The sequence below is a fragment of the Propithecus coquereli genome, unplaced genomic scaffold (assembly GCF_000956105.1).
Source record: "Propithecus coquereli isolate 6110/MARCELLA unplaced genomic scaffold, Pcoq_1.0 Scaffold188, whole genome shotgun sequence".
NCBI lineage: Eukaryota > Metazoa > Chordata > Mammalia > Primates > Indriidae > Propithecus > Propithecus coquereli.
Window position 1 is genome coordinate 1,187,789 of NW_012143634.1, and position 26,706 is coordinate 1,214,494.

At 39.1% G+C, this 26,706-nt stretch overlaps 1 protein-coding gene across 1 annotated transcript in view; it reads left to right on the forward strand.

Annotated features, from left to right (window-relative positions):
* The first annotated feature begins 6,032 nt into the window (after positions 1-6,032).
* The window catches only part of LOC105809044 (chromosome unknown open reading frame, human CXorf36), a 42,970-nt gene continuing 22,296 nt past the window's right edge, over positions 6,033-26,706 (forward strand). Inside the window, exons 1-2 of the mRNA XM_012642803.1 lie at positions 6,033-6,346; positions 14,150-14,414. Of these exons, the coding sequence (XP_012498257.1) occupies positions 6,150-6,346; positions 14,150-14,414 (462 nt within the window). The 5' untranslated portion in view covers positions 6,033-6,149. The remainder of the gene's footprint in view (positions 6,347-14,149; positions 14,415-26,706) is intronic.

Here is a 26,706-nt window from a genome sequence, read left to right on the forward strand (position 1 = left end):
ATTTCAAATAAAAAACCTAATGATGCACCTCAAGGAACTAGAAAAGCAAGAACAAACCAAACCCAAAATTAGCAAAAGGAAAGACATAATAAAGGTCAGAACACAACTAAGAAAACAATACAAAGGATCAATGAAACAAAAAGTTGGTTATTCCTTAGAAAAGATAAAATTGATAAGCCACTAGGTAGACTAACCAAGAAAAGAATATGGAAGACCCAAATAAACAAAATTACAAAGGAAAAAGGAAACATTATAATTGATACCACAGAAATATAAAAGATCATCACAGATTCTTATAAAAAACTATACGTTAACAAAGTGGAAAATCTAGAGGAAATGGATAAATTCCTGGAAACATACAACTTACCAAGGTTGAATCAGGAAGAAATAGAAAACCTGAAAAGACCAATAATGAGTAATGAGATTGAATTAGTAATAAAAAGTCTCCCAAAAAAGAAAAGCCCAAGACCACATGGGTTCACAGCTGAATTCTACCAAATGTATAAAGAAGAACTAATACCAATCCTTCTGAAACTATTCCAAAAAAATTAAAGAGGAGGAAACTCTCCCTAACTCATGCTATGAAGCCAGCATTACCCTGACACCAAAACCAGACAAGGATACAACAAAAAAAAGAAAACTACGGGTCAATACCCCTGATGAACATGGATGAAAAAATCCTGAACAAAATAGTAAAACAAATCCAATACCACATTAAAAACAATACACCATGACCAAGTGGGATTTATACAAGAGAAGAAAGGATGGTTCAACATATGCAAATCAATGAACACGATACATCACAAGAACAGAATGAAGGACAAAAACCATATAGCTATCTCAATAAATTCAGGAAAAGCATTCGAAAAAATTCAGCATCCCTTCATAATAAAAACTCTCAACAAACTAAGAATAGAAGGAACATACCTCAAAATAATAAAGGTCATATACCATAAACCCACAGCCAACATCGTACTGACTGGTAAAAAGCTGAAAGACTTTCCTCTAAGATCTGGAACAAGACAAGGATTCCCACTTTCACCGCTTCTATTCAACATAGTACTGGAAGTCTTAGCCAAAGAAATCAGGCAAGAGAAGGAAATGAAAGGAACCCAAATTGGAAAAGAGGAAGTCACATTATCTCTCTTTGTTGATGATATGATCTTGTAACTAGAAATACCTAAAGACCACCAAGAAATGCCTAGATTTGATAAATTCAGTAAAATTGCAGGATACAAAATCAAAATACAAAAATCAGCTGCATTTCACCAATAATGAGCTAGCTGAGAAAAAAACCAAGAAGTCAATCTCAGTACAATAGCTACAAAAAAATTAAATAGCTAGGAATAAATTTAACCAAGGAGATAAAAGATCTCTACAAGGAAAACTACATAACACTGATGAAAGAAACTAAAGAGGACATAAACAAATAGGAAGATATCTCATGTTCATGGATCAGAAGAATTAATATCATTAAAATGAGCATACTGCCCAAAGTAATCTACAGATTCAATGCAATCCCTATCAAAGTACCAACATCATTTTTCACAGAATTAGAAAAAAACACCTAAAATTCATATGAAACCAAAAGAGAACCCAAATAGCCAAAGCAATTCTGAGCAAAAAGAACAAAGCTGGGGGCATCACCCTACCTGACTTCAAAATATATTACAAGGCTATAGTAACCACACCAGCATGGTGTTGGTATAAAAACAGACACACAGACCAATGGTATAGAATAGAGAGTCCAGAAATAAATCCAGATATGTATAGCCAACTGATTTTCAATAAAGGTACCAAAACGTACACTGAGGAAAAGACACCCTCTTCAATAAATAGTGCTGGGAAAATTAGAGATCCATATGCAGAACAATGAAACTGGACTCCTAACTCTCCCCGTATTATAACATAAAAATCAACTCAAGATGGATTAAAGACTTAAATGTAAGCCCCCAAACTATAAAACTCCTAGAAGAAAACATATGGAAAACACTTCAAGACATCAATCTAGGCAACTATCGTATGGCTAAGACCTCAAAAGCACAGCTATAACAAAAATTGATAAATGGGATTATATTAAACTAAAAAACTTCTGTACAACAAAGGAAACAATCAACAGAGTGAAGAGACAACCTGTTGAATGAGGGAAAATATTTGCAAACTCTTCATTCGACAAGGGACTAATATCCAAAATACACAAGGAACTCAAATTACTCAATAATTTAAAAAATAATCCCATTAAAAAGTGAGCAAAGGATATGAATAGACAATTCTCAAAAGAAGACACACAAAATGCCAACAGGTAACTGAAAAATGCTCAACATCACTAATTATCAGGGAAATGCAAGTTAAAAACCTCAATAAGATATCTTCTTACCCCAGTTAGAATAGCTATTATTAAAAAGACAAAAAATAACAGGTTGGTGAGAATCTGGAGAAAAGGAACTCTTATACATTGTCAATGAGAATGTAAATTAGTACAATCACTATGGAAAACAGTATGGAGATTTCTCAAAAACCTAAAAATAGAACTGCCATACAATCCAGCAATCCCACTACTGGATATTTATGCAAAGGGAAAGAAATCTGTACATCAAAGGGATAATGCCACTTGCCTGTTTACTGCAGCACTATTCACAATAGCAAAGATATGGAATCAACCTAATGTCCATCGACAGATGAATGGATAAAAAAATGTGGTATATACACAATAGAATACTATTCAACCATGAAAAGAATGAAATCATGTCATGTGCATAACATGTATATAACTGGAGATCATTATGCTATGTAACATAAGCCAAGCACAGAAAGACAGATACCACATGTTCTCACTCAGATGTGGGAGCTAAAAAAGATGATCTCATGGAAATAGAGAATGGAACGATAGATACCAGAGGGTGGTTTGGGTGTGTATGTGAGAGGGGGTATTAAAAAAGGATGCTTAGTGGTTACAAACATGTAGTTAGATAGAAGAAATAAGCTCTAATATTCTATAGCAGACTACTTGAAATGATACCAACACATAGAAATGATAAATACTCAAGGTGATAGATACCCCAAATACCCTGACTTGATCATTACACATTCTATGCATGTAATAAATACTCACATGTACTCCATAAATATGCAAAAGATTTTAAATCAATTAAAAAATGAGACAATATCAAAGGTACATTGGTACTAAACTAGAAGCTGGTTTTCTTTCCATTAAAAAAACAAAGTTATCTTGGCGAAAGGTTTTCCTCATCTTTTAAGTAATTGACTTTACAAAGTTTTGTGTTTTATCAAGATAATTTCTTGTGTTTCATGTTGTCTTTTATTAGGTCTTTGATTACCTAAGAAAAATGAGTCTTCTCAATATTAAAAGAGCTGAATTTTTTATAGCTATGTAACCTTTCTGTATTTGCCTTTCATTGCTTCATAATAACCAATGATCCTGTTTAATCAAATGTTTTAGACCTTTTGACATTTTTTACAAACTTTCCAAAATGAAATTCTAAATTAAGTATTTTTGAACTAGAATTAACTTTGGGACATCCCAGATGGTCCCTGGAATGTCTCAAAGGTTCTGTACATAATTTTTGTTATTAGGGTATAGCCCTATTCATTGTTTTCGAGTTTTATTATCTACCTGTAGACTCGACTGGATCCTGAATTCTTCTTGATTCTTCCAATCCAATTTTCTCCCACTTTTCTGACTTGGAATCACTAAGAACAAGAAGTGCTCTGTTCCTGAAACTCCACAAGCTAAACATGGACAACTTGCTGCAATTTCAGAGGACAGCCCTCATGCCTGATGTGTGAACCAGTTAAGGAGTTCACTGAAACACTCAATGCCTTAATTAGGCATTTAAACTGTAAACCAGGAAAATATGTTTCAAGCTCAAACCTAGAAATCTTGATTAACTTTCCTCTGGACTCAGAGACTGAATTTATAGTTTGTTTCAGTCATTGACCTTTGTTTTTGTTTTGTTTCCCTAGAAATGTTACTTGATTTGGTTTGTGGGGACCTTGGCTAGGGAGCATACTCCAGTGCCTTGGTATTATCTTCCTGATAGTCATCATTATAATCTTCCTGGTGTACTGTATTGTCTCAAGGCTCTTAAATGTGTGTTTGCAGCTATTGACAGTATGCCAGATGGTCTCCCTATGATTAGAGCAATAAAAATGAGATGACCAACAAAAGGAATCTCTCGTCAATGAGCCTGATGTCATGACTTATGAGTTCCACACTGACACAAAGACAACCCAGCCATGATGGTGGCAGAAAGTGGTACTTATGCCCAAGTTCTGGTCTCATCTCATAAATGAGATGCTGATCACAAAGGAATTGTTCAAAAAAATCTAATTGGGAGACGATTAGACTAGGGTGCTAGCACTTTAAATTCCCAGGTAAACAAACTAAAGCCCAACGTAAATCATAAATTGAAACTAGACACTATAATATCATACCAATCAGAAACCACCAACTAACCTCTAACTAGGGACTTTCCACTCTAATAAATAAAAATTGTTTTCTTTGTCTTGTTTCTGCAAACACTTTATAAAATGTTCCTCACTTGCCCCTCTTGTCCTCGTCCTCAGAGTGTTAGCCACTTGGGGTCTGGTGCTGCCCCTATTCATGAATCACTGAATATGCAAAGAAACTCTTTAAAATTTAAATGTGCCTAAGTTTTTCTTTTATCATACTTGACACCAAAAGCATGATCCACAAAAGGAAAAATTGACAAACTGGACTTCATCAAAATTTAAAACTTTTGCTCTGTGAAAGATTCTATTAAGAAGATAAAAGACAAGTTACCACCTGGGAGAAAATATTTGCAAAACACATATTCAACAAAGGACTAGGATTGAGATTATATAAAGAAATGTCAAAACTCAACAACAACAAAAAAACACAAACATGACCAGACATTTCCCCAAGGAAGATATACAGATGGCTACTAAGCACATGCTTAATCATCAGAGAACTGCCTTTACCTTGCTCTTCCCACCAGTTTAGCAAAATTCACCAATTCTCCTGAGGCCATCTCCATTCCCTTTCATGTCCCTTTTTCCCTCTCCCAGCCCCATTTTCCTGTGCACTCTCCTATAGTCTCAAACTGCCCCATTCCCCACATGCACTCCCTTGCAGGAAGTCAGGGAACCTGCCTTCCCCGATGTGGCCCTCAGAAACTCTCTCTAGTCCCAAATTAGCACTCCCATCTACTCCATGCTGTGGACCTTATTTTGGTATCTGAAGGAAGGCAAGAGGGCAGTTAAATACTACCGAGTCAGGCCAGCCACTGAGTAATGAGGCAGGGTGGTAAAGGCTAGAGGGACTTTCAGGCCTGTGAGAGGCAGATGGACACAGCTGGACGTAGGCTGAAGGCTCTTCCTGGTGCTCTGGCCATCATGCCACAAAAGCCACCAGGTGCTTTTCCCTCTCTTGTTCTCAGTTCAGCAAGAGAAGACAGACTAACCTGAGGTTTTCTATTCTCCAAGCAGCAAAAAGCCTTGGCCCTTCAAATCAGTGTTAAATGTGCTATTTAATGGCCAGCAAACTAACCTCTAGTTATTTCATAGCCATATATGGTAAGAATAGAGGACGTAGGGCTGGTTAAGGGGCAGGACAAACTACCCAGTGCAGAGGTGAAAAAAATTGATGTGTGTGTGTGTGTGTGTGTGTGTGTGTGTAATCCATAGGGACAGATACACTCAGATTTGAAACAGTGCAGGGTGGAGGCCTTCAGGATCCTTTGAAACTCCCAGGTGGAACCCAGGTCGGACACACATCCTGCATGGACCTTTCCTGCCCAGCCGGGATATCCTGTGTTTGTCAAAAGGACCACGTAGGGAAGCCCTGACCATTGTCCTTCCCAAAATCTGCCAGTGAGCCCCTCCCCAGGTTGAGGCAGCCGCCCCAGGCAGAGGAAGAGTAACTCTGGAAACAGCGTTATCAGCATCCTCCATAGACTTCCTCACCTCCTCCCCAGCCTCATTAGCCCCAAGCTCCTCAGCATCCTCAAACAGAAAGCTTGGGGGGCTGGGGTGGGGTCAGCACCCAGAAGCCAGCCCCCTCTGACAGCTTCCTCTTTGGCCAAGCCCTGCCTCTGTGCAGCCCTGAGTGGGCAGCCGAAGGCTGCAGCCGCAGCCCAGAGCCCGAGATGGAGCCCTGGCTGGCCCTGCTGCTGTGGGTCTCAGCCCTGAGCTCTTCTTTCTCCTTGCCAGCTTCTCCCCGTCCTTCTCTGGTGCCCCAAGTCAGAACCAGCTACAATTTTGGAAGGACTTTCCTCGGCCTTGATAAATGCAATGCCTGCATCGGGACATCTATTTGCAAGAAGTTCTTTAAAGAAGAAATAAGGTCAGAATCTCAATCAAATAACTCTGAGGGGCAAAATTTTGTTCCCTTCATGTGAAGATGTCCAGGAGTTTGTTGAAAAGGAATCAGGATATAATGTATGGGTGGGAGCTGAAACAATGCCATTTAATCAGAGTGGTAATGGTTCGAAGCTGGGGTGGGTAGGAGGGCAAGGTGTGAAGCCAAATCCCAGCCCTAAATGCTAAATCCAAGGCTTCCTTTTGAAGTGAAAGCTTGAAGTTTTCTTTCCTATGAATGGAGTAGCCTGGGACTGTTGAGTTTACCAAGTTCATTTCTCATAAGGGGAGGGAAATAAAATTTATAGAAAGCCTACTATATGACATACATTTTAAACCATCCTTGGAGTTAGTGATTTGCACCAATTATTCAAATAGCGAACAGAGACATAGCAAGATTAAGTGACTCTGGGGCGGGGAGGAATAGAGTAACTATGTGAGAAGTTTGTTCCACTATAGTAACCATTTGTTCCACTATATTTGTTCCACTATAGTAACCATTTCACTATACATTTATATATGTATCTTATAACATCATGTTGTATACTGTAAATATGCACAATAAAATTTATTTAAAAAGAAAAAGATTAAGTGACTTGACCAAGGTCGCCACCTAATAAGTGGCAGATCTGGGATTCAAATCAGCACAGTTTGCTCCAAAGTTTCTGAGCCAGTTTTCTGTTGTGAGATGTTGCCTTGATCAGAGGAAAACCACAGTTTTAGTGAATTGCAAGCACGTGGCTCTGAAAGAATGGTATCACACTCTGGAATTCAAGCCTATCAACACATTGTAAATGAGCCTTTATCTTGGCCAAGATCCAGGAGGTGTTGTGGTGACAGCTACTATAACTCTGATCATTACCTTCCAGGGGGTCAGGAGGAGGGGGTCTTGTTACAAATAATAGTAATAAGGCTGGGTCTGATGCAGGCCAGTGTAAAGGACCTCCAGAAACTCCAAGGAGGGAACATTAATTCCAAATGGGGACTGGGGAAGGGCTTCTCCAGGGAGAGGTATTCTGAGCAAGGCCTTAAAGAATGAGCTGAAATTTAGTAGGAGGGAAAGGCTTAAGGAAGAAGCAGCAGCTTAAGCAAAGGCCCAGAGGTGTGGGAAGAGGTGAGAGGTGCTTAGTGGCTGGAGCATGGGGTGTACATGGAGGCGTGGCAAAGGAGGTTGGAAGGATATACAGGGCAGGGAGCCTTGAATGGCATGCCAATGAATTGGGACCTTAATGTGTGGACCAGTGGTTCCCAGGCTTTCCAGTACCAAAAACCCATTATCATTTGCCCCTTCTCCTCCATCCTGCCTGAAGGACCTACCTCATGCTTGTAAGATTTGGTGACCAAACAAAAGGCATTAATTAACAGTGATTTTATTTCCAATCTGTAGTAACCAAAGACATATTTGATTATTAAACTAAATTCCTGAACAGAAATAATAAATAGAATATACCAATCAAGGCCAGGCATGGGGGCTCAGGCCTGTAATCCCTCCCACTTTGGGAGGCCAAGGCAGGAGGATTGCTTAAGGACAGGAGTTCAAGACCAGCTTGGGCAACATAGCAAGACTCCATCTCTGCAAAAAGTTTTTAAAAAATTAAGAAATTAGCCAGGCGTGGTGGTGTGCGCCTATAGTCCCAGCTACTCAGAAGGCTGAGGCAGGAGGAAAACTTGAATTCAAGGCTGCAGTGAGCTATGATCATACCACTGCACTCTGGCCTGGGCAACAGAGTGAGACCCTGTCTTAAAAACAAATTAAAAAAAAAAAAGAAAATACTAATCAAAAATGTTAAACTTCTTTTGTGAGGCCATAGATATTTTATGCAGTCCGTGGTGGACTTCTCCTTTTAACCCTTTTTAAAGGCATTTTTTAATGTTGAAAAGTTGAAAGAACACAAATTGAGGAAGCTCTATTGCAGGCAATGGTGAGGGTGCTAAGCTGGTGAGAGGCAGAAGACCTGTGTTTTTGGAAGGTCTCATGGAAAACAGTGTACAGGATGGACTGGTGGTGTTGACAGGAGCTGTGAGAACAGTGGTCATAGCCCAGGAGAGAGGTTGTAGGGAACAAATTAGGGCAGGAAGGACACAAGTCAGTTCAACTGTAGAGTCATTTTGTTGACCAACTCCATGCTAGAGGAAATAAAGATGGAGACGTTGAATGTGAACTCAAGGTTTTCCCCCTAAGAAATGGGACAAAGAGGACCGAGAACACAGGTGAAGTGGTGCTGATTCCTCAGAGAGAGGAGGCAATGAGAATACAGACATATTTTAAGGTATTTTAAAATAGGAGGGAGAAAAATGAAGGGATTCAACTGAGGAAGACCTCCAGGTTCACAACCTCTTTATTCACCAAGGGGCAATAAATGAAGTTTTTCTCACCACCCAGGTATTAGCCAAATTCAGAAAGCATTTCCCTAAATAGGTTTGCATTCCATTAGAGTTCAGGATATTACTTCATCTCCCTTAGAATTCATTTTCCATGTGTCCCTGAAAGGGAAGTATGCAGATACAAGCAGGAAAACACCAGGCAGGGCATGTTCAGGTTTACAGCTCTCTGTTGAGAATGTTCATTCTCAGTACAAGAAGCAGAGAGAGGCAATGAGTGGGTCTGGGGATGTGGACTTGTTTAGAGTCCTTTTCTCTATATTATAAATAACTTCTTTCTTTTTAGAAAAGTAGTACCTCTTTATTTTAGAATTTTCAGAAAATATTGATTAAGGGAAGCACAACATAAAAATCATATATAATTCCTCCACCTTTAGTGGATCATCCCTTAGTGGACATTTTGTTGTATATCCTTGCCGCCCCTTTTCTATGTATGGATTAAGAAAGTTTTTCAACAAAAATGTGATCATCTATGTATATTCTTTTGGAAACTTTTATTTAATAATATATCAGGAACATCTTTCCACATTATTAAATGATATTCCCCACAATTTGATTTTTAATGGCTTCATGGCACTCAATTGCATCAATCAACCACAATTTATTTAACTGATCCACCATAGTGAGACTAGGAGTTTTTATTTCACTTTTCAGTATTACAAACAGTGCTGTTAAACATCCCTGCGGCCATATTTTGTGCAGATCAGTGATTAATTCCTTATGACAGACTCCTAAAAGTGAAATTTCTGGGTCAAAAAAATTACAAATATTTAGAATATATGTGTGTGTGTGTGTGTGTGTGTGTGTGTGTGTGTGTGTATCTCCAAATGGTGACTTCTACTTATAGAGCTCTCTTCTTGAACACTCACAAATATTTAATATTATTATTTTTTTAATTTGTATTTCTTCTGAGTCGAGCCTTGTTTTATTGACCATTTGTATTTCTTCCTTGCTAAATTGTCTTTAAATTCACATCCTTTGCCTCTCTTTCTAATGGTGTGTTTGCTCATCATGTTCTTATTGATTCTCAAACATTTCTCCACTTTTAAAAATGATTACCATGACACCTTATGAGAAAGCCCATCCAAAACTCTCAGACTTTTGGCTGAAAAGCTATAGCCAGGTTTTGGTCCTTACTAAGGATTAGACAATGCTTATATCTGTTCAGCAACAAACAACAGATGGGTTTCCCAGGCCGGCTGAGTATGCTGAAGACACATGATCAGTAGATGAACGTCACCTTTCCTTCTTCCCCTTATCTTTTCTTTGGCAAGAATGCTAGGGATGAGTCAGATACTTCCTATATTCAATCTTTGCAAATTTTCCCATGCATTCCATGTTGACTTTCAAATCCTGAATGAAAAAGTTAAAGGAAGCTAGGAAAATGAGTAAGCCTGATTGACATGTTTTTCCTACTGAAAATATGCCTATATGTGAAATCCTGAGTGGCCACACCAATTGACAAGATCTACCAGGATCTGTTTGGTCAGTATTGTACATGTGTTGGGGGAGAGGGGTACATAGTGGCAGTATCTCTGATCAGAATTATTCCTAGGGGTTCCTGGGCTTTTACAGGGCAGATGCTTTACCTTACCTTCCTTACTGTACACACTTGGCCTGACATGCCCACTCCCACTCACAAAGTCTTAAAAATACTTAAACCCTTCCAACTGAGCATTGAAGGGCTCACGGTGAAATAAGTAAATCATTAGCCTTGATTTTGCCTTCCCTTCTCCCTTGCCTCTTGTCTGTCTCCTTCCCCTCAGAAAATGATAATTATTGCCTTAACTCACTTCCTCACATCAACTCAGAGGCTTTGGGAACTGCAAGGCCCAGGAGCTTATGGCAAAAGTCTACACATTCAGTCATCCATACATGTGCCAATTCGTCCACCATCCATCAACCCACTTATCCAGGCATCCTTCCATGCATTCTTCCACCCAATAGCCACTCTGTGCATCCCACCATCCAGCCTTCCATGTATCTCTCTACTCATTTATCTACCTCTACATCCAAATACCCATCCATCCATCCATCTATACATCCAACTGTAAGGTATTGAACACTTAGTTCCAAGTACTTGGTACCGAGCACTCTGCCAGGCATTGAGTTACAACATTAAAAGAGGCCCAATCCTTGCCCTGAAGTTTACTTTCTACTGGGAAGACAGAGAAAGAAGTAAATCAATGATTTACTTATACAGAGTATAAGGACTATTTTTAAAATGTCCTGCACAGGGTGTCCCACAGGAGCATGTGGGAAGGTCCCAACCGGGTGATGAAGGAGTGAAGATCAGAAGAGGTGGTACCCATCTGGGTTTTAAAGGGTTGGATAGAGATTTTCCAGACAAGAAAGAGGAAGAAAGTATCTCAGACAAAGAGATCAGCACATGACAGGTGAGCGGAGGCTCAGCAGCCTGAAAGAATGTGGCTTATCCAAGGATAGCCAGTGGTTTGTTAAGACCAAAGCAAGCTTGTAAGGACAGCAGTAGGTGATGCAGCAGGTGTTGCAGTGGGCAAAGAGAGTCGTGAACCAAGCTGTAAGCACTAAGAAGCATTAATTCTATTCTGAGAGTTTTGGGAAGACGCCGGGTGGTTAATGGTTGGGTGTAGAGCTAGGGGATGGAGAAGAGGGAAGAGAGAAAGAAATCTTTAACAAGGTATGTCTACAGACTTAATGTTTGACTAGATGCAGCATGAAAATTATTCACGGGAAGAGGGCATTTCATTCTAACTCCAAAGCTGTTCCTCTCCCCCACACTCTCCCCCTGCTCTCCATGTTGAGGGACTTAAGGGGATTGGACCACGTGGCCTTTATGCTTCCTTTCAGCTCTGAAATACTACCTGTGATCCTGTTTGTCCATCTTTCAACACAGTGAGGAACTTGGCCAACCTCACTTCAGTCATGCCAGTGATCTCAATTTACAAGGAAGATTAGAAAGCTGCCTCTATTTTGTGGTTTTCCAAATGCAAGGGTATTAACATTTTAGTGAATAAAAAGTGGGCCCATTTTCTCACTGACATTCTTCTATTCAATAAAGTAGGTAATCAATCTTGCAAGAATATACTTTTCCCATTTAATGAAATAAATGTATTACCATTTTGAATTGGGGAGAGAGAAGTGAGGCCTGTAAACTTATTTGTCTCAGTCCACATGGAAAGCCTCGAGCCATCACTGAACCTGCACAGGCATTTATTACGGGTCACCTGCCAAGGCAGTGCTGTCATCTCAGTAGTGCCTCCTCAGGAGGTGAAGACAGAAAAAAAGGACAGTGAGCTTTTCTTGCCAGGTAGGAAGTCTCTCCCCATGCTACCCCCACCAGTTGGGAAAACAGAAGCCCTGAGATCTGCCCTCCCCCACCACCAATTGTCTGCAATTCTTCAGACAAGTCACATATATGTTCTGCCTTCAGTTTCTCATCCTCAAAATAAGATGAGAAGGGGGAAGGGACAAAATAATCTTTAAGGATCCTGCCATCTATAACCCCTAATGATGTTATCAATCTGTTTCCATGAGCCAATTCATAAAATGAATAATAGAGGAATAAGCAACTGCAAAGTGGTAAAAATTGCAAGCTTTGGAGCCTTGAATGCCACTTTCTCCAATTCCTGGTCATGTGACCTTGGGCAAATGACACAACCACTCTGTGCCTCGGTTTCCTCATCTGTATGGTTAATTAACCTCATGGGTTTATTGAAAAGACTAAGTGAATCAATACATATAAAGTGTTTAGCAAGGTGACTGGCACACTTAAGGGTTTCACAAATGTGTGTTTCTATTATCATTATCTAAAAGAGCCACCTAGTTGTAAATCCTTAGTTCCAGGCCCTTTGGGAGGAGGAATGGTTGAATCTCCATGAGCAAGAGCTGCTGCAGGAAATAGGCAAATGGGCTTGCTTCTGGGCCCTGGGCCCTTCCTTATCCTCTCAGAGAGGATGATCATTTCCCATAGTTGTCCTGAAACTTCCAGCAAAATGGATTCATTTTAAGTTTACAGTTTTTGATCTTTCTAAATATATTTGTGGCAATGTCCTTGAACATAATTCTTTGTGCCTACTTATATTGCAATTTGCATGGCAGAAGTTGCTTACTGACAGTTTCTGTTGGAGCACCTTCCCAAACGTGAAAGGCCCAGAGCTCTAGGGCGTTCCTCAGGGATTCGAAGGCCTGGCCTCTCTAGCTCCCTGGACAAGTCCCATGACCTCTTTAACCCTGTAAGTTTTTGCGTTGCTTTCTTTCTTATCAAAACGGTAGAAAAAGCTTGCAGACTCATAGGGTAAAGCTATATCATAGAAGTGAGAAAACAAAACAATCTAGGGTTTGGGGCTAATCAAAATGCTAATTCTTCCAAAATGCATTATCCCAAACTCCTTATCATGGAGTTGTCCAATAATGCCCAATAATATGAACTTAAAGATTCTTATTTAAATTAAATATATAACATATCTTATACAGACTCATTTTCATTTGCAGTATGACCCTCAATTACTTAACAATAATGAAGGTAAACTTTTTCTGAGTAATTTCATACATAAATCAAAAGGAGATTTATCATTCTTCCCTGATGGAAATGTCAGCGCACAGCTGGAGCAATGAGTATGAAGAAAAGGGTAAATGTGGGGCCTAGGAAATTGGCAGATCATAATAAGCCAGTGCCTCTCCCCTGAGGAGGATTAAGGACCAAAGAGGCCATTATATAGAATTACACACCTCCTGGAGCCCAGATAGCTTCAAATTTGGTGACCACTTAGCAGCTGCTATTGTCTGAGACTTGGTTGGTACTGATAAATCTTTAGACTGAAAAAAAAATTAATGGGGCTCCTTAGGGTTGGATATGGAGGTCCAGTGGTCTCCCCAGTGCAGGCTCAAGAGCTTCTCCAAGAACTGTGATTCCAAGACCCAGCCACTGGTCAGAAGGTAGACAGTTTTGGGAACTGGTATAGGGAAAGGGAAAGATGGTGGGGTTTGCTGGCAGACGGCCTGGGCCTTGCACTTCTCCTTGGCAATGTGTTGTCTGACCTTGGGCAAGGTACTTCAGCTCTATAGCCTCAGTTTCTACCCCTGGAAGGTTGGGATGGGATATTAGGAGAATCAACAATGTCAGCATGTGTAAAGCTGCTATCTTTACACAGAGTAGAAGTTCAGAGAGCCGTGGCTAGTCCTTCTGTGCCAGTTGTGTGAATAGGATAAAGTTTGTGTCTGAGCCACACACCTCCTTCACTTTTTGTGACATCACCTCCCTACCTTGGAGGAGACAAAAATTGTCCTCTCACAAAAAGAATTCTGAGCGCCCCAGCCTAAGGAGGAGAAATGGATCAGATGGGCTGTTGTCCTCTGTCTCTCTGCCCCTGGGCTCTGCGGGCTTCCAGCTAATAGGCCAATCATAAAAGGGCTATTCTCCCAACAGGTTTGACAAGCGGCTGGCTCCCCACCTCGGACTGCCTCCTGACTACTTGCTTTCATACCCTGCAAATTACTCAGATGATTCCAAAACCTGGCGCCCTGTGGAGATCTTTCGGCTGCTCAGCAAATACCAAAATGAGATCTCAGACAGGAGAATTTGTGCCTCTGTGTCAGCCCCAAAGACCTGCAGCATTGAATATGTCCTGCGGAAAACAGGGAGGTTCCAGAAATGGCTGCAGGCCAAGCGCCTCACACCAGACCTGGTGCAGGTGAGTGTGCAGTCCTGGCAAGTCCAAAGCAACCTGCCAGGTCCATCTTGTGTCACCTACCTTGATGGGTATAGACACTGGGGCATAGGGAAAAGATCCCTGGGGTCTGGAAACTGTGGTTGAGTCCTAGATCTAGACCACTAAAAGCTGTGGCAGAATGGGGAGAAGGAGCGGAGACCCAGGAAGAACAGAGAGCTTCTGGTTCCTGTTCATCCATCCATTCAAGTTTTTTTTTTCTTTTTTGTTCTTTGGTTTTTTTTATTTATTATTCCAGGGTTTTGTGAGGGTACAAACATTATAGTTACACTTTATGTCTTTGCCTCACCCAAATGCGGGTTAAAGGCATGCCCTTCCCTCCCTTTAGTGCTCCCCGTGTCCTTTAGTTGTAGATTTGCCCCCCCATCCCCCTAATCGCTAGAGAGTATTTCTGCCATGTGATCAACCTAGTGTTGATCAGTTAGTACCAATTTGATGGCGAGTACAAATGGATCCCGTTCTTCTGCTCTTGCGGTGCCCCACTTTGGATAATGGGCTTAAGTTTAATCCAGGAAAGTATAAGAGGTGCTAGATCACTGCCGTTTCTTATGATTAATTTTCCATTGTAAACATATACCAAATTTTGATAATCCACTCATGGATTGACAGGCACTTGGGTTGTTTCCACATTCTTGCAATAGTGAATTGTGCTGCCATAAACATTCGGGTGCAGATGTTTTTATCGTAGAATGTTTTGTGCTCTTTTGGGTAGATGCCTAATAGTGCTATTGCTGGATCGAATGGTATTTCTATTTTTAGCTCTCTGAGGTATCTCCAAATTCTTTTCCACAGAGGTTGCATGAATTTGCAGTCCCACCAGCAGTGTAAAAGTGTTCCTGTCTCTCCACATCCTCACCAACATTTGTTGTTTTGTGTTTTTTTGATAGAGGCCAATCTCACCGGGGTTAGGTGATACCTCATTGTGGTTTTGATTTGCATTTCTCTAATGATTAGAGATGTTGAGCATTTTTTTATATGTTTGCTGGCCATTATTCTGTCTTCTTTTGAAAAGTTTCTGTTCATTTCCCTTGCCCATTTGTTGCTCAAGGAGCAAAACAAAACAACAGGATTTCACCCATTCAACAAGTTTTAACTGTGCTACATCCTAGAGATTCAAAGATGAATCACACACAAGTTCCATCCCCAGGAGCATATGGCTCAGTGGTGGGGACATGCAGAGCACAAATCATCACAAAGCAATATAGTTGATGTTATGATAACATTTTATATCAGGACAAGGGACAGGCTACTGACTTGGGTCCTTCACTCACTCACTGACCAGTTGACCTTGGATGTAAGCCCAAAACTTCCCCCACTCTGCTCTGACATTCTTCCTCCAAAAATGGGTTCAGAGAAGGACATCTGGATGATCTCAAACACCCTCCCAGCTCTGACATTCTTTGACTTGATATGACTCTGCTTCATTTATTTAACAAATACCAAGTGAGCACCTTCTAACACCAGGTGCCCTGCTGGGTGTCTTGATTCTCTTGTTTCTTAAATGGCAGTAAATGGTACCTGCTCTGCCTGATTCATTCACCCTAATGAGCTTATAGAGATGAAGATGCTTAGAAAAAGTCCATTGCTATAGAAATGCACAGCAGCATTCCTGTAATAAGTGGGCCCCTTTCTTCAATTTGTTGTGCTAAAACCTGTTCTGCCAATTTTATCATCCTGTGTTATAAGCAGTTAAACAAGCTTTTCTTCTTTCTGCCAAAACAGCATCCATTAACAACATCCTGGTAAGACATGGCCAAAACCATAACCATTTTCACTTTACTTTGGCCCTTCCCTAACCTATCTTTTCATTCCCACCAGAGATTTTTCCCCTCCTTATAAAAAACAGAAAAATATCAGCAGCCATTTCATAAATTCTGGATAAACCTCATTCTTCTTCAATCCGCCAAGTTCAAGGTCATTGCTGTCCTATTTTGGTACCACCTTCTTCTTCTACTGCCCTCCTTTCCAGACACCCTTTGCCCTTGGGATTCCACAGCAGGCCCAAGGCACTCTGCCACACTCTTTCCTACTCCCAGGTCTCATCCAGGTGGCACCCAAACTCCTGCTCTTTTCTTTCTAGCAAAACTCACCTATCAGACAGTGTCAAATGGATCTGTCTTCCCCAAAGGTGGCAAAAAACAAAAACCTCACCTATTTACCCAAGAGAATTGAAAACAAGTGTTCAAACAAAAACTTGAATATAGTGGTTATAACAGCATTATTCACAATATCCAAAAGGTAGAAACAACCCAAACGTCCATCAATTGATGAATGGATAAACAAAATGCATTATATCCATACAATAGAATATTATTTGACCATGAAAAGGAATGAGGTACTGATACATGCTACAACACAGATGAACCTTGAAAACATTATGCTCAGTGAAAGAAGCCAGACACGAAAGACCACATATTGTACTATTCCACTTATAGGAAATGTCCAGAATAGGCAAACCCATAGAGACAGAAAGCAGATCAGTGGCTGCCAAGGGCTGAGAGGACGGAAGAATTGGGAGTGACTGCTTAATGGGTGCAGGGTTTCTTTTCGGAGTGATAAAAAGGTTCTGGAATTAGACAGTGGTGATGGTTGCACAACCTCGTGGATGTACTATAAGCCCTGAATTGTACACTTTAAAATGGTCTAAATGGTCAATTTCATGTTATGTGAATTTTACCTGTTAACCTGTTAACATCCTGGCATACATTAAATTATTAGATCAGCTGCCCATCCCAAGGCTCTAAGAGAATGAAGTCACAGAATAGGTGAGGTTGTTTTTATGGCTTATTATTCCTTTTTAGAATTGAGGTAAAACTCACATAACATGAAACTCACCATTTAGACCATTTTAAAGTGTACAATTCAGGGCTTATAGTACATCCACGAGGTTGTGCAACCATCACCACTGTCTAATTCCAGAACCTTTTTATCACTCCGAAAAGAAATTCTGCACCCATTAAGCAGCCACTCCCAATTCTTCCCTCCTCTCAGCCCTTGGCAGCCACTGATCTGCTTTCTGTCTCCATGGGTTTGCCTATTCTGGACATTTCCTATAAATGGAATAGTACAATGTGTGGCCTTTTGCATCTGGCTTATTTCATTATGGTGTTTCACTGTTAGCCCTCCAAGAAACCATTTACATGTAAAGCCAATACTGCAATGCTTTCACTAGCCCATCCGTGACTAGCTCAGCCCTTCCTAATACATCCCAGTGTTCTTCTCTTACTAAACCCAGATGTGGCCCCAGAATTCTTCTCAATAGTGTTTGTTCCAAGCAAGCAGCCCGTCTTTGATCTCAGCTGGAATAAGAGATGAAACTTGAGTGATCGTTCATCCCAGATTTAGCTGAACAGCTCTGCCCTATTTTTCTGATAACTTGTCAGACATGAGTCCTAATTTCTTGCACAGAAATCATGATCTTTCTATATTTATATGGGAGTTTCCGGACCAGCCAGAGAGCTATTACAGGACGGGTGATAGGGAGACTTGCCTCATCCTTTAACTCATAGCAAATTGCCCAATGTCAGCTCAGCCTACCTGTCAGGCCAGCCCCAGGGATTCTCTCAGTGCGTAACTTAAGTGGGTTTTCCCTGATTTCCTCAAGAGCCACTTTCCAACAGGGATCTAGGCCAGAGCCCTGAATTGTGCTCATCTGCTCGTATGTGTGCTGGTGTGCGTTTAGGGGAAGAAAAAGAGGCCACTGGGAACTCACAGGCTTTGCTCAGAGAACTGACAAGGCAGAGATGAGAGGAGAAGAAAATCAAAGAAATAAAAGTAAACTTAAAGGAGGAGGAATCTGACTGGTTCAGGGACCTCAGAACTTTGATTGTCAGTCCTGCTTATGAATAAATAAAGCCAACTTGGATGAAAACCCCAGTAGTCATCATGAGAGGCTGATCCGGGGAGTTTGGGGCTCCTCTCCTGCAGGGCCAAATGCAGGTTTATATTAAGGACACTCTGCCTTGAACCATAGGCAGAATGCTACAGTGGGGGCTGCCAAGAAGGACAACACAACCAAGAAAGAATTAGGAAGAGGGTGAAACAATGCTGTGTGTGTGTGTGTGTGTGTGTGTATGTGTGTGTGTAGCACTTGTGTAATAAAACCATGACTTTTCTCCTCTAAAAGCTGCATTGTTCTGTTCAGAACATCCCACAGCCTAAATTACTAGCCCACAAAGAACCCCAGCCAAGAACACCGCTCAGAGTTTTTATCATAAGCTTGTTCACAAAACCACCAAGAAGGCATCCTCTGCTATTACGCCAAGCGCAAAGAGGCAACCACCCTAGGCAGCACGTGGCTAATCAGAGGAAAACACATATCCTCCACTGCGTCCCCCTCCGATCCCCTCGACTGCGATCGGATCCGCTTCTGACATTGTTCTGTTACTCCCTCAGATGGCCGCGGAGCTTTTTCTCCCACTAGATGGCTGTATAGAGTGTTCAGGCAGCTTTGTTTAAACAAGGACAGCTGGCAATTTTACTTCCTACGTCTTCATTATTTTTTTAAATTGATAGAATAAAGGAAATAAGCAAATTAACTAAAATGCACATTAATCACTTCATCAAAATATATGTTTATGTGTAACTACTGAGCAAGTGAAATTCATGTTTGCTCAAATTTAACTCAAAAATATGTAAGGGGCGTTTACAAGACCTATGCTAGCTTAGGAGGGTATAACGGTGTCAAGACAAGGTCCCTGCACTCTGGGAGATGACACTGCAGTGAGGGAGACAGACTATATTCGACTCGTTCTGATACAAGACAGGTTGTGATACAGTATTTTAATGAAGATAGAAAATTTATATTGGATTCACAGCTAGTTTTCAGGCTATAAATATTTTAATTCCTCACAGGCTGCCAGGTCAGGGGCCCTTTAAAAAAGTTGCATTCGTTTTTTCTTGTTTTTTTTTTTCAAATAACACGACTATACTGATGCTGAAAAAGAAAAATAAATGGCTGTATTGGACTCCATCTAACATTGGAGTCAAAGATGAAATGACTATTGGTGGGAAAGGAAATTTAAGCAACAAAGAGTGCCTCCCCAGTACCACATAGGACAACATTCCGCAGACATCAGTGCACATCCTCTAATGGTCTTCCGGAAGCAGAGACCCCTTCAAGGCACATCATGACTATGAGATCATGAGGCCACACTCCCTGTGACCCTTGGGAAGTAGAGTGCTGTGTTTGTTGCCCATGGGAGTTTTGGGAGCCAACTGGAGAGATATTATGGGATGGATGCAGATGTCCCCTCCCCCATACACAGCCCACTTTCTCCTTCCAATCAACAGAATTGTTGAGAGTTGAAACAACTGAGATTTTGAATCATGGAATTTGTTTAGGGTTAGAACCATTGAGACTTCATCACCTCAGCATTTGTGACAAAGGGGTTATTTGGAATGGGATGGAGACTAACCTATTAATTTCCAGGCCACCATTGTATCATATACTCATAGAAAAGGGATTAAACCTAGTCTGTTTATTCAAATGACCCCTAAGTTATTCTTGATAGAATTCATGAATGAAAAGGAGGACAGCGAAAGGCTTCCCCAGTCTTGACACAGACAAGTTGAGAAAAAGGAGGCAAGACAAGACCAGGGGAAAAGTAGACATGGGACGGGTCATCAGTGGCTCCTTCCAGATGATGCTCAATATAGAATAGAGGCAGCCCCCACCCAAAATATAACTGAAGCTTGAACAATCATCAGAACAGACCATTTGAAGCAGGCTTCACCATTACAGGGCTCTCAGCTTTCCCTGAACTTAGATGTTAGCCAACCAAGCCCCTCAAGCCATCCTTTGTTCTATGAAATTCTTCCTTCGATGTGTCACTATCTCTATTCTGATGTACTCTAGAACAGCGATCCCCAGACTTTTTGGCACCAGGGATCATTTTCATGGAAGACAATTTTTCCATGGACCGGGGAGGGGAAAGGATGGTTTCGGGATGAATCAAGTGCATTACATTTATTGTGCACTATATTTCTATTATTATTAAAGTATAATATATATTCAGGTAATTATACAGTTCACCATAGGTTGGGGACCCTGGCTCTAGAACAAATGTTTTTGGCGTAAGTGTGAATTGGCCCAGAGGCCTCTTCATTGGCTGTGCCTCTATGTATGTCCACATAATATGAAGGACAATATGTCCACACAAATATGTAATATATATCTATTTTTTAAAGTTACTTGGAAGACATCAATCAATATACTGATTGTGTTCTAAAATCTGTTTATTAGGCCATAAAACCTCTCAAATTTTTAAAAGTAGAAATATTAAAGACCATTTTCTCTAATCAAAATGGAATAACATCAGACATTAACAATAAAAAGGGGGGGGGACCTTACCAAACCAGGAATTTAAAAACATTCTCTTCTGAGCCACAGAGCAAATAACTGCAATGTAATAATATCAAGAAAATAATAATGATTAAAACTCCGTATTTCCCCAATCGATGGTTTAGCCTTTGCCAAATCACTGCTCAGAGGAAAATTGGAAATCAATCCAGGGCTGTGTTAGGCAACTGTTGATACAAGTTTGGTCATTAATGTAGAGGAATAATACAAAAAGATATAAAAGTGCATGTTAAATTGGTCCTAACTCAGGGCCACTTATAGCAGTAATAATTTTTCCAGTTGTGTTAGCTTTTCTCTCTAAGGAGAATCAAGAGTTCTACAGAAGGATGCTTTGTAAACCTTTTCTGCGGGTTAAGTAGGGAATAAGTATGTTTATTCCCAGTTTATACATGAGAACAGACCACTGAGCAATACATCAATTTGTTAAAGATCAAAATAGATTTCTGCTTATTGAAGTATACCATATGTCATAGTTTTGAGGGGTTGAAATAAATTTGAAAGCTCACCAATTCAAACTCTAAAATATTTGCAGACCTTTCAATGAGGTAAAGGGTCATCTATCCTATCCTACAGTGACAGGAAACTCACTACCTTCAGAAACAGCTTATGCTTTCTTTGGACAGAATGGATCTTTAGAAAGTTTATCTCAAATCTGTCTTGTAGCTCTCACTCATGTAAATTATTTGTATGCCTTGGAGTTATACAGATTGCACATGACATATTCCCTCCTAAATCCTGGCTTCCCCAGTCTAAACATACCCAATTCTCTATCCATTCATGAATTGATGGGCACTTAGGTTGATTCCATATCTCTGCAATTATGAATTATGCTGTGATAAATGTTCGAGTGCAGGTGATTTTTTAATAAAATGACTTTTTTTCCTTTCGGTAGATACCCAGTAGTGGGATTGCTAGATTGAATGATGGGTCTACTTTTAATTCTTTGAGAAATCTCCATACTGTTTTCCATAGGGGTTGCACTAGTTTGTGGTCCCACCAACAGTGTGTAAGTGTTCCTTTTTCTCTGTATCCATGCCAGCATCTGTTGTTTTTTAACTTTTTAATAATGGCCATTCTGACAGGGGTAAGGTGGTATCTCATTGTGGTTTTAATTTGCATTTCCCTGATAATTAGTGATGTTGAACATTTTTTCATGTTTTTGGGCCATTTGTCTATCTTCTTTTGAAAAAATTCTGTTCATATCTTTTGCCAAGTTTTTTGATAAGGTTGTTTTCTTTGTGCTGATTTGTTCGAGCTCTTTGTAGATTCTGAATATTAGTTCTCTGTTGGATATATAATTTGTGAATATTATCTCCCATTCTGTAGGTTGCCTGTTACTCTGTTGATTATTTCCTTTGCTGTGCAGAAGCTTTTTAATTTAATTAAGTCCCATTTATTTATTTTTGTTGTTGCTGTATTTTCCTTTGGAACAGCCCCAATTCTCTTTCCCATCTTGTCATTCCTCTCATTATCGAAGCACATTAAATGTTGTGTCAACTAAAACCCCTTCTGTAGCTAGATTTTAGTTTACCAGAGAAAAACCTTTTGTTTATCCCATTAAATATGATCTTCTTAGATTAAATCCATTACTCTAGCCTGTCAACGTGATTCTGATAGGTGTCATAACCATTATCTCCCAAAGTACACATCATCTTCAGTTTTGATGAACACAACCTTTATCTATGTTCTAGTCCTTAATGAAAATGTTAAACAGAACAGGGCCAGAGACAGAGGCTTCTTTCTCTATGGGCTTAATCCATTAATTGTTAGGTAAACTCAGTTAACCAATTACTAATAATTTTAATTTTCTATGCAGCCAAAATCTTGCTTCCCCATGTCCTTTATAGGGTTATCATGAGAATCACTGTTGAATGCCTCACTAAAGTTCATATAGTCTAAGTCTATTGCATTTCTCTGATTAAAAATCAAATAGCCATGGCAAAGAAAAAAAATCCAAGTTAGTCCAGAATGATTTGATTAAAGGAATCCTCAGTGACTCCTTAGTATCAATACTTCCCCTTCTGGAAGTTCACAAATCATCTTATTAATAACCTGTTTTAGAATATTTCCTATGATCCAGGATCAACGCACTAATCACTAATTTGTGAAATCCCCTCTCTTGCTCCTTTTAAATATCAGAAATGGATTTTCATGCCTTTTCTGTTCTCTGCCCATGGCTCAGCAATATTGTTTGCAAGGTCTCTGAATCTTCCAAGCTGGGAAACTCAGTAAGAACAATGAGGACTTTCTTTCTCCATTCTGGCTTTCCATTCCTGTTCATCACACTTTGCTCCACCCTTTTCAGATCAAAGTCCCAACACATGAAAAAGAAGACAATCCAACATTAGAAATGAAAATCGGGACTTCATTTTGTTATCCACCAAAATTCTTCTGATGGCCCTGTTCAACAAGTCTTTGCTTTCTTTGTACTCTGTACTTTGTAAAAATAGCTATTTTTAAAGATTTTTAATTAAAGTGTAAATTACATATATAAATACATAAATCTTAAGCCTACAGCTGGATAAATTTTCACATGTGTTCACTCATGGCCACTATCCATATCAAGATACTGAACATTTCTTGCCCCTCAGAAGTCTCCCAAAAAAAGTCCCTCTCCTAGAGTGACCAATTATTCCAGTTTGCTTGAGACTATCCTGGTTTTAGCACTGAAAAGTCCCACATTCCAGGAAACTTCTCAGTCCCAGGACAACCTGAACAGTTGTTTATCCTACCCACTTCTGAAGGTAGCCACTATCCTGATGTAAATCACCATGGATTCATTTTGCCTGTTTTTGAATTTCATTTAAATGAAATCACATAATATGTACTCAATGTTTCATGCCATTTATCCATGTTGTTGCATGAATCAGTAGTTTGTTTTCTTTTTCATTGCAGTGTAATATTCCACTGTATGATGCTATCACACTTTATGCATTCTACTGTTGATGAACATTTGGGTTATATTTAGTTTGGGCTATTGTGAATTAAAGTTGCTACAAACATTCTTGTACATGTCTATTGATGAACATAAGCACACAGAAGTGGAATTGCTAGGTCATTACATGGGTACATTCCAGCATGTACAAATGGACAGATTTAGTTGATACTGCTAAACAATTTTCCAAAGTAGTTGTACTGATTTCCTTTTATGAGCAACAAGAGAAAGAATTCCATTGTTCCATATCTTTGTCAATACTTAGTATTGTTAGTTTTTAATTTCAGTTATTTTGGTGGGTGTCTAGCTGTATCTAATTGTGTGGTTTGAATTTGCATTTTTCTGATAACTAATGATGTAGAGCCCTTTTCGTATATTTATTGGCTTCTTTGATCTCATCTTTGATAAAGTGCTGGCATTAGTTTGTCCATTTTGGGGGCTTGTCTTTCTTATTGATTTGTACAAGTTATACAAGTAATATTTATATTCTGGATACAAGTTCTTTGTCAGATATATGTATTACAAATATCTTCTCCCAGTTTGTGGCTTGCCTTTTCACATTCTTAATGGTGTCTTTTGATGAATTGGAATTCTTAATTATAATGAAGTTCCATTTATCAATATTTTATTTTATGTTCAGTGCTTTTAGTGTTCTCTTTATCCCATGGTCATGAACATATTCCCTTGCTTACTTCTAGAAGCTTTAATGTTTTATCTCTCATATATGGGTCTATATTAGATCCCAAATTAATTTTTGTGAATGATGTCCAGTAGAGGTTAAGGGTTTTTCCCCATATGAATAGCCAATTGACCAAGCACCATATTTTGGAAAAACCATTCACTGAATTCCAACAGAGTATCTGTGAGAACTCAGATGACTATATATGAATGAATCTGTTTCTGGACTCTCTGTTATATTCCATTGGTGTATTATCTTATCTACCTTTGTGCTAATACAAAACTGTATTAATTACTGTAGATATATGATAAACCTTAATATCCTGTAGTGTAAGGCTCTGAGCTTTATTCTTCTTTGATATTTACTTGGAATTCTAGCTCCTTTGCATTTCCAAATAAATTTTAGAACGATTTTGTCAGTTTCTACAAAATCTGCTATAATTTTGATGCATTAAATCTGTAGAGCAATTCGGAGAAAAGTGACATCTTAACATTATTGAGACTCCCAATCCATGAACATGGAATTGGTCTCTATTTACTTAGGTCTTCTTTAATTTATCTCAGTAATGTTTCATAGTTTTCAGCATAGCTATTTTGCACATCTTTTGTTAGATATCTTGGACATTTGAGGTTTTTTGATGCTGTCGTAAATGATATTGTTAGATACCTTGAACATTTGATATTTCTGCTGTTACTATAAGTTACAGATTTTTAAAATTTTATTTTCCTAGTCTTTGTTGCTAATATATAGAAATAAGTAGTCCCCCCCGCCTTTTCATCAGTTTCACTTTCCACAGTTTCAGTTACCCACAGTTAACCATGGTCTGAAAATAGGTGAATGCAGTACAATAAGATATTTTGAGAGAGAGAGAAACAGGCCACATTCACATAACTGTTTAACAGTATATTGTTATAATTGTTCTATTTTATTATTAGTTATTGTTGGTACTCTCTTACTGTGCCTAATTTATAAATTAAACTTTATCATAGTTATGTATGTATAGAAAAAAACACAGTATATATAGGGTCTGGTACTATCTGCAATTTCAAGCATCCACTGGGGGTCTTGAAGTGTATCCCCCTCATGGATAAGAGTATACTATGTACAAATGATTTTTGTATATTTATCCTATATGAATTAATCTTGCTAAATTCACTTATTATTTTTAATAGCTTGTCTATGGATTCTTATGAATATTCTATGTATATAATTCTGTCATGCCATCTTCAAATAATTGTAGTTTTACTCTTTTTTTCTCCTGTTAAAATATTTTATTTCTTTATCTTGCCTGACTGCACTGGATAGGACCTCCAGTACATTGGTAAAGAATAGTGGTAATAGTAGACATCCTCATTTTGTTCTCCACTTTAGAAATGAAGAATTCTGTATTTGAGACTCCTCAAGAAAGAATCCATTGGGTGACCTATCTCATGTCTAGCTTTCCCCTAGTCTTCTTTTGCCTTCGTTTTTTATTCCCAATTTATCTGCTTCAAGGGTCGGGGAGCCTTTTCCTGAATCCTTTTTACTAATGAGATCTATCAATTATAATTAATTGTCAATTTTAGCAGACATACTAGATGATCTGTTCATCCTTTTCTTTTCATAATCCTATGATATGATGGAGACCTGGAAATTAAAAGGTTAGTCTTTGTCTTATTCAAAACAATCCATTTGCCACAAATGCTGAGGTGGTGATGTTTCAGTGGTTCCAACAGCGAAAAAGATTCCATAATTTAAAGGAAAAAGATGTGGGGGCTTGCTCACACATTCTTCCTGGGAAATGAATTTGTTTTAGCACTGTAAAATTCACACTGATATATTCACAGGTATCACAGGAATGTTGGCTGTAGGTTTTCGAAAATACCTTCAATATGGTTAAGGATGTTTTCTTCTCTAGTTTATTGAGAATTTTTTCATGAATTTTATCAAATACTTTTTCTGTATGTATGGATATGACCATATATTTTCTATCCTTTATTCTACCGGTGTGGTAAATTACATTGATTTTTAAATATTAAATCAAATTCACATTCAGTTTTTAGTTAATTCTTTTTTCTCTGTGTTCTTAGTTTGGATATTTTCTATTGTTGTGGGATTTATTTTGTTTTGTTTTGTTTTAACTCACTAATCTCATGTTCTAAAGTGCCCAGTTTTCTGTTAAACCCAGTCAAGAAGTTCTCAATTTCAGATATTGTATTTTATATCTCTAAAATGTTATTTGATTTTTTATAAAGTCTAATTCTCTGTTAAAATTCTCCCTTTTTCATTCATTTTGTCTCTT